This window comes from Erinaceus europaeus, chromosome 18 (genome assembly GCF_950295315.1).
Source record: "Erinaceus europaeus chromosome 18, mEriEur2.1, whole genome shotgun sequence".
Classification (NCBI taxonomy): Eukaryota; Metazoa; Chordata; class Mammalia; order Eulipotyphla; family Erinaceidae; genus Erinaceus; species Erinaceus europaeus.
Window position 1 is genome coordinate 38,409,463 of NC_080179.1, and position 13,296 is coordinate 38,422,758.

A 13,296-nucleotide genomic window follows, 5' to 3' on the forward strand; every position below is an offset into this window, starting at 1 on the left:
GGTGCGCCACCACCCAGCCTCCTCAATAAATAAATAAATAATTCACTGTGTCATTATTTTAAGGAGAGGGAATGAGAATAAGAGAGTGAGAGAAAGAATGAGAGGGAGAGCGAAAGAGAAAGGAAGAGAGGACTAGAGAGAATCTCTCTGGCACATGTGGATCAAAATTAAGACCTCACCCAGTGCAAGTCCTGAACTCTAGCACTGAGCCAGCACTTGGGCTGCGAGACGGTTCTATTTTAGGGGTTAGAACTGGAATTGTTCTTCATGGAGATATTTGAAGCCACCTTCTAACAATACACCTGCTTTTAGTTCCTCGAATTTCCCATTGAGCTCCTGAGTCAATATTCTTTGCTTTTTGTTTCTCTGAAGTGAAAAGCTGAAACAGACTGTATTGTCTGGAATATGTTTCAGGCTCTTTGGCTAATGATAAGACTTATTTACAAAATTATATGGTTCTTCTGTTACAGTGCTGTGGTTTGGAGAAGTGGTTGGTTTTTTGGCAGCCTGGTTGGACTTGCCAGACACTCAGAGAAGTTGGAGCAGGAGGGATCTAGGTGGCCTGGGGTGGGCCTGGGTGGGAAGTGAGCTCAGAGGTCCAGGGAATCTACTTTCTCTGAGGTTCAAGAAGCCTGAATGAGAGAGCACTGCTTATCTGAGGAATTGTTATCACAAGAGAGCAAAGGCTGTTCACATAGACATATAGAAAAATTCCTTTAAACCTGGCTTGATAGTATCTTTGTTTTCATTTTCAGTTGACAGTTTTCTGTCCAATCTCAAAAAAAAAAAAAGGTTGCTTTGGATGACTTGTAGGTGTCTTAAGATTGCTTTTGAGACAACCTGAAAGCTGCAGTAGTATTTCTTTTTTTTCAAAAAAAAATTTTTTAATGTTTTTTGACTTTATTTATTGGATAAAGACAGTCAAGAAGGAAGGGGGAGATAGAGAAAGAGAGTGACAGAGAGACACCTGCAGCCCTGCTTCACCACTCTCAAAGCTTTCCTTCTGCAGATGAGGACCAGGGGCTAGAACCCAGGTCCTTGTGTGTTGTAACATGTGAGCTCAACCAGTGGTGGTGCACCACCACCCAGCCCCCAGAAATATTTCTCAAAAAACATGCTTCTTGGAATCTTGAGTCCTAACAACCATTCCTTCATAAAGGGGTCCCATACACACATAAATTACAGAAACTCAGAATTACTCCCTTTGGTAGCATGTTCAGAGCCTTCCTCCTTCCCTCCCTTCCTTCCTTCCATGTTTTCCAGCTTCTCTGTTCTGGGCTTTTTCTGATAGAAAGAGAGAAAGGCAGAAAAAGTTGTGACAGCACCAAAGCTTACCCCACTCTCCATACCAGGGTCTTGAACTTGGGCTGTAGGCATGGCAAAGCAGTTGAACTATCTTCACAGCCCCTTCTTTGTGGTTCTTCATATTTTTTTGACAAGGGGACCCTTTTTTCACATTCCTCAGAAACTTATTGGGCAAAGTTAAGTAGTAATGAAGCTTTCTGCAAGTTGTCTTCCCTCCTCGTCCTCCTCTTCCTCTTCCTTCTCCTTCTCCTGCTCCTTCTTTTCCTGACCAGAACATCCCTCAGCTCTGTCTGTTGGTGCCAGAGTCCTCTCACACACAAGCTCTGTGTGCTATCTTCCTGGCCCAGCTTGCAAAATGTCTTTTAATTTTTAAAAAAATTATTTATTTATTGGATAGAGAGAGTCAGAAATCAAGAGGGAGGGAATGGTAGAAAGGGAGAGAGACAGAGAGACATACCTGCAGTCCTGCTTCACCACTTGCAAAGCTTTTCTCTTGCAGGTGGGGACCGGGGTCTGGAACCTGGGGGGTCCTTGCACATTGTAACCTGTGTGCTCAACCAGGTGCACCATCTCCCAGCCCCTGCAAGATTTCTTGGTTGAAACTGTACCACTGGTTATTTTTAAGAGAATGAAAAGGACATTAACTAGAAACTCTGGGGTGTTGGGGAGAATGTCTGGAAGTCACTATTCTGTTGCTCTCCCCACCACTGCATTTCCAGGCTGTTCCCAGTGCTGCCGGGAAATGGCCGAGTCACCCAGGAGGACCTGGTCATTGGCGGCTATCTGATCCCCAAAGGGGTGAGTCTGCTTGGCATGGCGAGGAGCTGGGCGGGTGGGAGGGTGTGGGTGGGAATTGGGCGTATGTCTGCTTTAGATGTATTCTTTTTAAAAAGTGGATTCATGGGGTCGGTTGGTGGCGCACCTAGTTGATTGCACATGTTACAGTGTGCAAGGACCTGGGTTCAAGCCCCCAGAGCGCACCTGCCAGCGGTAAAGCTTCACAAGTTGTGAAACAGGGATGCAGGTGTCTGGCTATCTCTCTGCCTCTCTATCTTCCCCTTCTTCTTGATTCCTAGCTGTCTCCATCCAATAAAAATAATTAAAAAAACATTTTTTAAAAGACAGGGCTTTTTATTATTCTTTCAAGTAGATAGATAGATAGATAGATAGAAAGATAGACACAGATGACAGACAGACCATAGCACTGAAGGTTCCTTTAGTGCAGAGGGAGCTGGGCTGGAACCTGGTTGTCCACAGCACTCTCCAAGTGAGCTATTGTGTAGTCTCAGAGATAGCATCTTAATTAGCAAGGAGGTGGACTGTGTGATCTTACTGCTCTGGCAAAAGCAAAGCCCAGCACTTCTGTGACTTTCTTTTCTCCTTCTCCCCAGACACCCTGTGGAAGGGAAACAGCAGTTTCTCTCATGCGGGAGTTTCTGAAGGACTTGCAGTTCCTCTCAGGGGCCGGGAGTGGGGAGGGTTGTGATGTGTAAAGGCAATGAGGTCCTGCCCCGCCATGCCCCTGGGCCCTTCTATGGTTTTTCAGAGCCAGAAGTGTCTTTGTGGGAGAACTGTTCAGGCAGGGCTCTTGTCTCTGCTTTCCTACGCCTCCATCCTTCATCCTTTTTCTGTTGGACCTGGTGTCTGCAGACCCAGCTGGCCCTTTGTCACTATGCCACATCTTATGAGGATGACAACTTCCCTCGGGCCAAGGAGTTTCGGCCTGAACGCTGGCTGCGGCAAGGAAACCTAGACCGTGTCGATAACTTCGGGTCTATCCCCTTCGGTTACGGAGTCAGAAGTTGCATTGGACGGAGAATCGCAGAACTGGAGATCCACCTCCTGGTGATTCAGGTAGGATGCTGGCTTGACTGGTGAAGTCTGAGGCCAAAAATAAATAAAGAAAAGTAAATAAGAATGATTTTGAAAAAGTCAAGGAAAGGACTTCCTCTTCAGTTCTTACCCAGCAGCCCCCTTGAGTCCCTGAAACTGGGTCCTGAACCTGGGTTTTTGTCCAGGCCAGTTTTCTTAATCTACAGGGTCAGCCAGTTGCTGGCCCCAGTAGGGGGCTTCTTTTTTTAAATTAGTGATTAACTGTAGGATAACAGGGGTACAGTTCCACATAGTTCCCACCACCAGAGTTCCATGTCCCATCCCCTCCATTGGAAGCTTCCCTCTTCTATTTATTTATTTATTTATTTAATATTTATTTATTTATTTTCCCCTTTGTTGCCTGGGTTGTTTTTTATTGTTGTTGTTGTTATTGTTGTTGTTATTGATGGCGTTATTGTTGGATAGGACAGAGAGAAATGGAGAGAGGAGGGGAAGACAGAGAGGAGGAGAGAAAGACAGACACCTGCAGACCTGCTCCACCACCTGTGAAGTGACCCCCTGCAAGTGGGGAGTCAGGGGCTTGAACTGGCATCCTTAGGCTGGTCCTTGCACTTTGGGCCATGTGTGCTTAACCCGCTTGTGCTACCGCCCAACTCCCTGAAGCTTCCCTATTCTTTATCCCCTCTGGGAGTATGGAACACAATTTTTTTTTCTTTACTGGGGGGATTGATGGTTTATGGTCAAAGTAAAACACAGTAGTTTGACCATGAGTGATATTTCTCAGTTTTCCTTATAACAATTCAACTCCCTCTAGGTCCTCCTCTGCCTTCATGTTCCAGGACCTGAACCCTCCTCCTCCCCACCCCAGAGTCTTTTACTTTTGTGCAATACACCAAACCCAACCCAAGTTCTGCTTTGTGTTTTCTTATTTTTCAACTTGCTTTTTTATTTTAGTGATTTAATAATGATTGACTAGATTGTGGGATAAGAGGAGTACATTTTCATTCAGTTCCCACCACCAGAGTTCTATATCCCATCCCCTCCATTGGAAGCTTCCCTATTCTTTATCCCTCTGGGAGTATGGACCAAAGATCTTTATGGGGTGCAGAAGGTGAGAGGTCTGGCTTCTGTAATTGCTTCTCTACTGAACATGGGCATTGGCACATCAATCCATACCCCCAATCTGTTTCTATCTTTCTCTAGTAGGGCAGGGCTCTGGGGAGGTGAGGTTCTAGGACACAGTGGTGAGGTTGTCTGCTCAGGGAAGTCAGCATCTTGGCATCATGGTAGCATCTGCAACTTGGTGATGGGAAAGTGGTAAGATATAAAGCAGAACAAATTGTTTAATGATCAGGAACCCAAAGATAGGAATAGAGCAGATGGAATTAGCAGTCTTTAGGTAGGAAGAAGCTAAGAAGCCAGGAAGCTTATTTTAGGTATGTTCCATGGGGCCCATGGCTAGCAATTTTTGCCTGAGCTTGATAGTTAGCATGCAGGTACAGTAAAAATATTATCTGGGAAGATGGTGTCAGAGTTAAGAATAGGACTAGAAGGCTGAATTAGGGAAAAGAGTAGCTCTCAAACACGAGGAAAGTGTTTTATATATATATTTGGCTGTTTACCGCATTGATCTGACCCAAGGCCCATATCTATTCATATTTCGCACAGGAGCCTGTGTGCCATCTGAGTCCCTATCAGTCTGAGCTCACAGTCCATGGTCACAGCTGGGAACATTCTAGGCTACACTCATTTCTTTCTTTCTTTCTTTCTTTCTTTCTTTCTTTCTTTCTTTCTTTCTTTCTTTCTTTCTAGATTGTCATTTTAATATTTATTTATTTTCTTTTTTTGTTGTTGCCCTTGTTTTTATTGTTGTTGTTATTGGTGTCATCATTGTTGGATAGGACAGAGAGAAATGAAGAGAGGAGGGGAAGACAGAGAGGAGGAGAGAAAGATAGACACCTGCAGACCTGCTTCACTGCCTGTAAAGTGACCCCCCCTGCAGGTGGGGAGCCAGGGGCTCAAACTGGGATCCTTGCGCCAGTCCTTGCACTTTGGGCCATGTGCGCTTAACCTGCTGCGCTACTGCCCTACTCCCTAGGCTGCACTCATTTCAGGACCTATCTTCCTCAATGGGCAGAGTAGGCTGACCCAGCCTCCCTTCAGAGAGTGGGGCCTTCCCTACCATTACTGTTCTACAGTGAGGGCAAGGTCCTGGGAAGGCCCACAAAAGGGACTTCCTGATGACTCCTGTGTTTTCTAGATATAGAATGGAAGCAATCGAGTCAGAGTTTTAAAATGGCTGATGAGGCTCAAGGCACTTGAGCATATTCTGCTGTATGTTTTCATACTACTGGCTTCATGGTGGCTCAGGAGACATGACAGGCTCTCACACAGGACCTGATATGCCAACAGTGGGTCAGTGTCCAGCCCGGACACATCTGGGGTCTCTGAAGCCAAGGGACACAATAGGAGCAAGAAGGACACTCAGGGGACTGAATTTTCTGCCACCCCAATTTTTGACACCCCTCTTTCTTTTCTTAGTTGCTCCAACATTTCGAGATCAAAACTTCTTCTTGGACCAAAACTGTTCATGCAAAAACCCATGGACTTCTGACCCCTGCGGAGCCAATTCATGTGCGTTTTGTGAACAGAAAGTGAGCCTGGTGGTCATCATAGTGCAGGAGGGAAGTGGCCCTGCTCAGAGGCACTGAGGCTCTGGGATGCTTGGAAAACTTTCTGTAAACAGCAGGAAAGATGATTTTACTTGTGTATACCAGTGTTGCTTTTTCTTCTGGGAAACAACTGTTGCAAACCAGCACTATTAAATTCTCAGGTCTCTTTGTGTGGTCTCACTTCTGTGTTTAACTTGATATTAAATTACCAGTTAAGCCTGACACATCTGTGAAGGGAATGATTGTCTACTTACACAATTCAGTGCTAGAAAATATGTTCCTGAAGGTTACATCAAGACTGTACACTAGGATTGCAACTTATTTTTTCTAATGTGAAGTGGTGACATTAGGAAGGCCTCTGTAACTATGGACCAAAACTTGAAGGACCACTTTATCCTGGCAACCAGGTTTCAGATCCTGCAGTAGATTCAAAATTCTTTTTTTAAACTTTTTTTTTAAATTTTTAAAAAATATTTATTTTATTTATTTATTCCCTTTTGTTGCCCTTGTTGTTTTATTGTTGTAGCTATTATTTTTGTTGTCGTTGTTGGATAAGACAGAGAGAAATGGAGAGAAGAGGGGAAGACAGAGAGGAGGAGAGAAAGATAGACACTTGCAGACCTGCTTCACCACCTGTGAAGCGACTCCCCTGCAGGTGGGGAGCCGGGGTTCGAACCGGGATCCTTATGCCAGTCCTTGTGCTTTGCGCCACCTGCGCTTAACCCACTGCGCTACAGCCCAACTCCCTTAAATTCTTAATTGATAATTATTAATTATTATATTCACTAGAGCACTGCTCAACTCTGCCTTATAGTGGTGCTGAGGATTGAACCTAGAACCTAGGAGCCTCAGGCATAAAAGTCATTTGCATAACATTATGCTGTCTCCCTAGCCCAGTCACTGCAGACTTAAAAGGACCATATTCTTACTTTTTTTTCTCTCCTAATGAGTGCTTCTTTTTCTCATTCTAACTCCTCAAAGTGCTGAATGTTTGTTTTGTCTGAAAGAAACATCTATAGGTGGTCCGGGAGTTGGCACAGTGGATAAAGCGCTTGACTCTCAAGCGTGAGGTCCTGAGTTCAATCCCCGGCAGCACGTGAATGATGTCTGGTTTTTTCTCTCTCTCCTCCTATCTTTCTCATCAATAATAATAATAAAAAAAAGAAACATCAATGGGAGAGAACGCTTTCTCTGAAACCAAGAATAAATGAGGCTTTCTAACCAAATCCAAACACTACATGAACTGCAACTCTGACTATAGAATTTCATTGTCTCAGCTGAGGTAAATGAATTAGACACTGTGGAAAAAAGTGTAACCTTAGAACTTTTTGTTGTTGTTGTTTTGCTTCTAGGAAGGGAAAAATGTAGAGATGGACATGCATGGATAAAATAATATTTTTCTCTTCATAGAGGCGTTTTGCATATCCAGACTGGACATGTGATCCAGCCACTATTGCTGTGTGAGGCTGCTGCACTGGGCGTTCAAGGAGAGCCAACCACGCTGAATTCTGCTGCCTTCATGCTGATCAGTGATCAGCAAATGAGGAAAAAAAACAAAAATGATTTTATACTGGTCTCTGCACCATCCTGAGAGAAACCTCTTATTCCCGATGCCACGTTCCCTTCCATAACTCTGACTTCGAGACAGCACATCAACCCCTCCCCCTTGTAATTAGCCATTCTGCCAAAAATGCTTGAGTCAATTAGAAACCACACACATTTCACATGCCATGTTTGCTGAGGTTTCTGAGTGTGGAAGGCTATGTGTGATGCCAGGGTAACTTTAACACGTGTAATAATAGGTCAAGCTAAATAGGAGATTATGTTACATCAACCAACAAAAGTTGGATTACTCTGAAGTATCTATATATTTATATTAACTTTCATAACTGGAGTAAGAACTTACTCTCTTAAGACTGAAATTTAAAAATACATACAGGGGACCAGCTAGTGGTGCACCTGGTTAAGTGCTCACATTACAGTGCACAGGGAGCCGGGTTCAAGCCCTGCTGGCCCCCACCTGCAGGGGAAAAGCTTCAGGAGTGGTGAAGCAGGACTGCAGGTCTCTCCCTCTCCCCCCCCCCCACTTTCTCTTTGCCTCTGGGTTATCCCTGGGGCTCAATGCCTGCACAAGGAATCCATTGTTCCTGGAGGCTATTTTCCCCCTTTTGTTGCCCTTATTGTTTATCATTGTTGTTGTTATTGTGGTTATTGCTGTCATCATTGTTGTATAGGACAGAGAGAAATTGAGAGAGGAGGGGAAGACAGAGAGGGAGAGAAAGACAGACACCTTCAGACCTGCTTCACTGCTTGTGAAGTGACCCCCTCCCTAGCCCACCCCCCCTGCAAGTGGGGAGCCGGGGGCTTGAACTGGGAATCTTTTGCCATTCCATGTGCATTTAACTTGCTGCGCCACCACCTGGCTCTTTGTCTCTCTCCCTCTCTATCTTCTCTTTTCCTTTCAATTTTTCACTTTTCAAAATTTTTCAATTTTTCAATTTCCTATCACATAACATAACACAAATAAAGTAAAGCATATAACCCATCTTTGGAGGGTGGGCAATGTGTGTGTGTGTGTGTGTGTGTGTGTGTGTTTGTGTGTGTGTGTGTGTGAGAGAGAGAGAGAGAGAAAGAGAAACCATGATTGGCCAGAGGCTGATAATTGTGGCAGCTGTTGATGGTATGTGTAGGATTCCTGTCTCCATTCTATCTACTCTGTGTATTTGTGAAACTTTCCATAATTAGCAGTATCTTGAAAAACAGACTTGGCTGGTGGGTGAGCAGTTTAGCAGGTAGAGTGCAGGCCACATGTGTGTGAGGCTCTGGATCAATCCCTGCTTCCCTGTTCTCTGTAGCAGAGCACTGCTCTGGTCTTTCACACTCATTCTCCCTCTCTTATAAATAAGTAAATAGTAAATAAATCTAACACACACACACACACACACACACACACACACACACACACACACACACACACACACACGGGCCAGGTGGTGGTGTACCTGGTTGAATGTACATGCTACAATGTGCAAGGACCCAGGTTCAAGCCTCCAGTCCCCACCTGCAGGGGGAAGGCTTTGTGAGTAGTGAAGGAGGTCTGCCGGTGTTGCTCTGTGTCTCTCTCCCTATCACCACCTTCCCTCTCCATCTGGTTATCTCTAGCCAATAAATAAATAAAGATAATTTTTTTTTCTTCCAGGGTTATTGCTGGGGCTTAGTGCCTGCACCACAAATCCACTGCTTCTGGTGGCCAACTTTTCCCCTTATTGTTGTTGCTATTGCTGTTATTGTTGTTGCTGCTATCACTGTTGATAGGACAGGGAGAAACTGAGCGAAGAGATGACAGAGAGGGGGAAAAGAAAGATAGACATCTGCAGACCTGCTTCACCGCTTGTGAAGTGACCCCCCCCCCTGCAGGTGGGGAGCTGGGGGCTTGAACTGGAATCCTTGAGCCAGACCTTGTGCTTCACATTATGTGCGCTTAACCTGGTGCATTACCACCCGCACTCCCATAATAAAAAAAAATTAAACACACACACACACACACACACACACACACACACACACACACACACACTTACTGATTAGTTCACTTATTTTTCATTCCTGTTCACACAACAGCAAAATGGACTGCAAATCAGATTCTTCAGGAGACTGTACCTTCCCTTGCAAGAATACTTGCTGGAAATGATTGATTTCACTGGTGTCATCTAGATGTGGGGGCTGTGGATAAATCTGGGACACTGGACAGGAGGGGCTCAGGTCCTCTACAGCCAAGGGGGCCTACAGGGCCAGAGGCAGTGGAGACAGGACAGTGGAGAACAGTGAAGTCTAACTAACCGTGTCTCTCAACAGTGCTTGTCAAAGAAGCAGTATCAGGAACTGGCCAGGTCAGACAGATTGTCATCTTTCACCAGGTGAGGCTAAATGGCCTTGCCCTCACAGCTGCTCCTTTCTCCTCCTCCTATTCCTCTTCCTCCTCATTTTTTTTTTCCTCCCAGGGCTTTGCCAGGACTCAGTGGCCCTGGCAATTCCACACTCCTAGCAGACTCTCCCCCTTGCTGTCCAATCGCCCATAGAAACAGAGAGGAAGAGAGGCAGAGGAAGGTGCAAAGGAAGAGATATCACAGCACTGTGCCAGCAATCATGGAGTTTCTCTTGTACATGGTGCTCCCATGTGGTGGCTGGAGGCTTAGGCTCAGGTCCTTGGCAATGGTCGAGTGTGACTTCTACCAAGTTAGTTCTCTTCTAGTTCCACAGCTGTCTTTTTAAAACATTATTTGTTGGGGGGCCAGACAGTAGTGCAGCAGGTTAAGCACACATGATACAAAGTGCAATGACCAACTTAAAGGATTCAGGTTCAAGCCCCTGGGTCCCCACCTACAGGGGGATTGCTTCACAAGCGGTGAAACAGGTCTGCAGGTGTCTGTCTTTCTCTCCCCCTCTCTGTCTTCCCCATCTCTCTTGGTTTCTCTCTGTCCTATCCAACAACAACAACAACAACAACAACAACAATGACAACAATAAAAATAAATACAGCAAGGGCAACAAAAATGGGGAAAAAAGGCCTCCAAGAGCAGTGGATTCATGGTGCAGGCATTGAGTCCCAGCGATAACCCTGGAGGCAAAAAAATATAGATTTGTTTATTTTAATGTGAGATATAAAGATATCAGGGCCCTGCTCAGCTCTGGCTGGTGGTGGTGCTGGGGACCTGGGACTTGAGAGCCCCAGGCAGGAGAATCTTGCAGAGCCATGATGCTGTCTCCCCAGCTACCCTCACTTTGAACTTTACTATCCTTTTAACATGCTCGGTGCTTATTCCTATCCTCTATCATCTCTTCCCCACCTCAGATTAAATATTGAGAATTTCTAGGAAAAATTTTTTCTAGTCACTCCTAAGAAAAATCGTTGTGTTCCCCTTGGAGTCTGCCCCACACCCTCATGTACAGTTAAGCATCTCACTGCCAGCTCTGGGTACTTGGGCTGGAAGCCTGTGGAGGGGAAGGGAGGAGGTGAACAATCTCTGTCATGTTCCCTCCCCATATTGACATCCACTTGTGACCTATCAGGATCCTCCAGGTGTGAGGCTGAGTGACAACAGGAGGAGGACAGGCCTGACCCACATCTGGCCTGGGGCTCACTAGATGGGCAGATAAGCTAAACTTATCCATTCTGTGGTAGTTTCCTTAGTGAGAGCCCTCTAGCTGGGTCTGCTTCCAGCTGCCTTCCCCCTTGGACTACTTCTCCTGCCCCTCCAGACCCTCTTCTGGGGCAGAATCTAAAACTCTTGCTGTCTGTCCCTCTGCTGCATGTAATTTCTTTTTTCCTTCCTCCCTTCCTTCTCTCTCTCTCTCTCTCTCTCTCTCTCTCTCTCTCTCTCTCTCATTTTTTGCTCCCAGGGTTATTGATGGGACTTGGTGCCTGCACTATGAACCCACCGCTCCTGGAGGCCATTTTTTTCCATTTTATTGGATAGGACAGAGAGAAATTGAGAGAGGAGGGGGAGATAGAAAGGGAGAGAGAGAGATACCTGCAAACTTGCTTCACTGCTTGTGAAGCTTTCCCCTTGCAGGTGGGGAGCAGGGGCTCAAACTCAGATCTTTGTGTGGGTCCTTGGGCTTAGTACTATGTGTGCTTAACCAGATGCCCCATTCCCCAGCCTGGTGGGTGTAATTTCCACCCCATAGGCTAACAGGGTGGTGGTGGGGTGGATTATTTCAGACTGAGTTGGGCACCAGTCTCTAGCCCCTGGTCTCTGTTCAGTTGGGACCTGGCCTCCTTGAAGGCCTCTGAAGGCCCCTGCCATCAGCTTGGGGCAAGAGGGTAGCCTGTAGACTGGGGATGGAGGGAAAGCTGGGTTCCTATCACCCAGAATCACATTTCATTCATGGCATTTCAGGAGATGTCCTGAGTGAGCTATAGCTAGTTACTTGACCCAAGTCCTTTCCATGGGGCTGGGCCTGGCTTTGTAAGTGTCCCTCCATGGCCCCCCAGGAGGCCCTGTGTAGTGGTCAGAGCTGAACCCAAGGACAGGATGAACCCCCACTGGACACCAGCAGCGACATGACACGGAGATCTGCACCAGGGTTTGCTTGTTCTTTGAAATAAGGACATGAGCGGCTGCTAAGAATGGTTGAGCCACATCCTGCTTGGAGTGGGAGAGGGAAAGATGGCTTCCTACAGGCACTTATAGCTGAGGGAGAGAGAGAGAGAGAGAGAGAGAGAGAGAGAGAGAGAGAGAGAGAGAAGGAAGGAAGAAGAGGAGGAGGAAGGGAGGAGGAGAAGAGAGAAGAAGAGGAGGAAGGGGAGGAGGAGAGGAGAGGTGAGGAGAAGAGAGGGGAGGAGAGGAGAGGAGAGGAGAGGAGAGGAGAGGAGAGGAGAGGAGAGAAGAGAAGAGAAGAGAAGAGAAGAGAAGAGAAGAGAAGAGAAGAGAAGAGAAATGAAAGGGCCCACAGTACTGAAGCTTCCTTCCGTGCAGTGGGAGCTGAGTCCTGAATGTGGCAGAACAGCACACTACCCCAGAGAGTGATGTCACTGGCCGTATCTCCCAATTCTGTGGCTTTTTAGTTTGAATTCTGTGAACTGGGAGATGGCACACTGGCTACAATACAGGGCTGTCAAGCATGAGGTCCCCAGTTCCATCCCTGGCATCTCATGTGCAAGAGAGATGCTCCGTTTCTCTCTCCTTCTCTTTCTTTATCATTAATAAATAAATCTTAAAAAATAAACCTGCCAATTTAATAGTATTATTATCTATGTGACATTGGACTTGCTTTGTGGCTTCATATGGTGCGGATTCCTTTCTTTTTTTTAATTAATCTTTTATGTTTATTCCCTTTTGTTGCCCTTGTTGCTTTATTGTTGTAGTTATCATTGTTGTTGTTATTGATGTCATTGTTGTTGGATAGGACAGAGAGAAATGGAGAAAGGAGGGGAAGACAGAGAAAGATAGACACCTGCAGACCTGCCTCACCGCCTGTGAAGCGACTCCCCTGCAGGTGGGGAGCCAGGGCTCGAACTGGGATCTTTAATGCTGGTCCTTGAGCTTTATGCCACATGCACTTAACCTGCTGTGCACTACTTGACTCTCTGGTTCCTTTCTTTTTAAAAAACGTTCTATTATATTATTATATTTATTTATTTGATAGACACAGCCAGAAATCAAGAAGGTAAGGGGAGACAGAGAGGGACAGAGACACAGAGACACCTACAGACTTGCTTCACTGCTCATAAAACTTTCCCCCTGCAGGTGGGACTAGGGGCCTTGGACCTGGGTCCTTGCACATTGTAAGATGTGTGCTTAACTAGGTGCAGCACCACAAAGACATCTACATGTGAGTGAATTGTATGCAGAGAGGGAATTGGGCTACTAATCCACTGAGTGGATGAGTTTTCTGGGTTATTTGGGCATCTCAAATGTCCTTCAAAGTGGGAGATGGATACAGGGGTGAGTGAGGGAGACACAGCCTATAGACGTAGGAAAAG

The 13,296-nt window shown here is 45.9% G+C and overlaps 1 protein-coding gene across 4 annotated transcripts in view; it reads left to right on the forward strand.

Annotated features, from left to right (window-relative positions):
* LOC103124029 (cytochrome P450 27C1) overlaps window positions 1–5,980 on the forward strand; it is a 28,468-nt gene extending 22,488 nt beyond the window's left edge. For all 4 annotated transcript variants that reach the window (XM_060177941.1, XM_007534713.3, XM_060177940.1 and 1 more), the window contains 3 exons: window positions 2,025–2,103; window positions 2,956–3,159; window positions 5,680–5,980. In XM_060177941.1, coding sequence (XP_060033924.1) covers window positions 2,025–2,103; window positions 2,956–3,159; window positions 5,680–5,796 — 400 coding nt within the window. In that variant the 3' untranslated portion in view covers window positions 5,797–5,980. The remainder of the gene's footprint in view (window positions 1–2,024; window positions 2,104–2,955; window positions 3,160–5,679) is intronic.
* The last annotated feature ends 7,316 nt before the right edge of the window (window positions 5,981–13,296 follow it).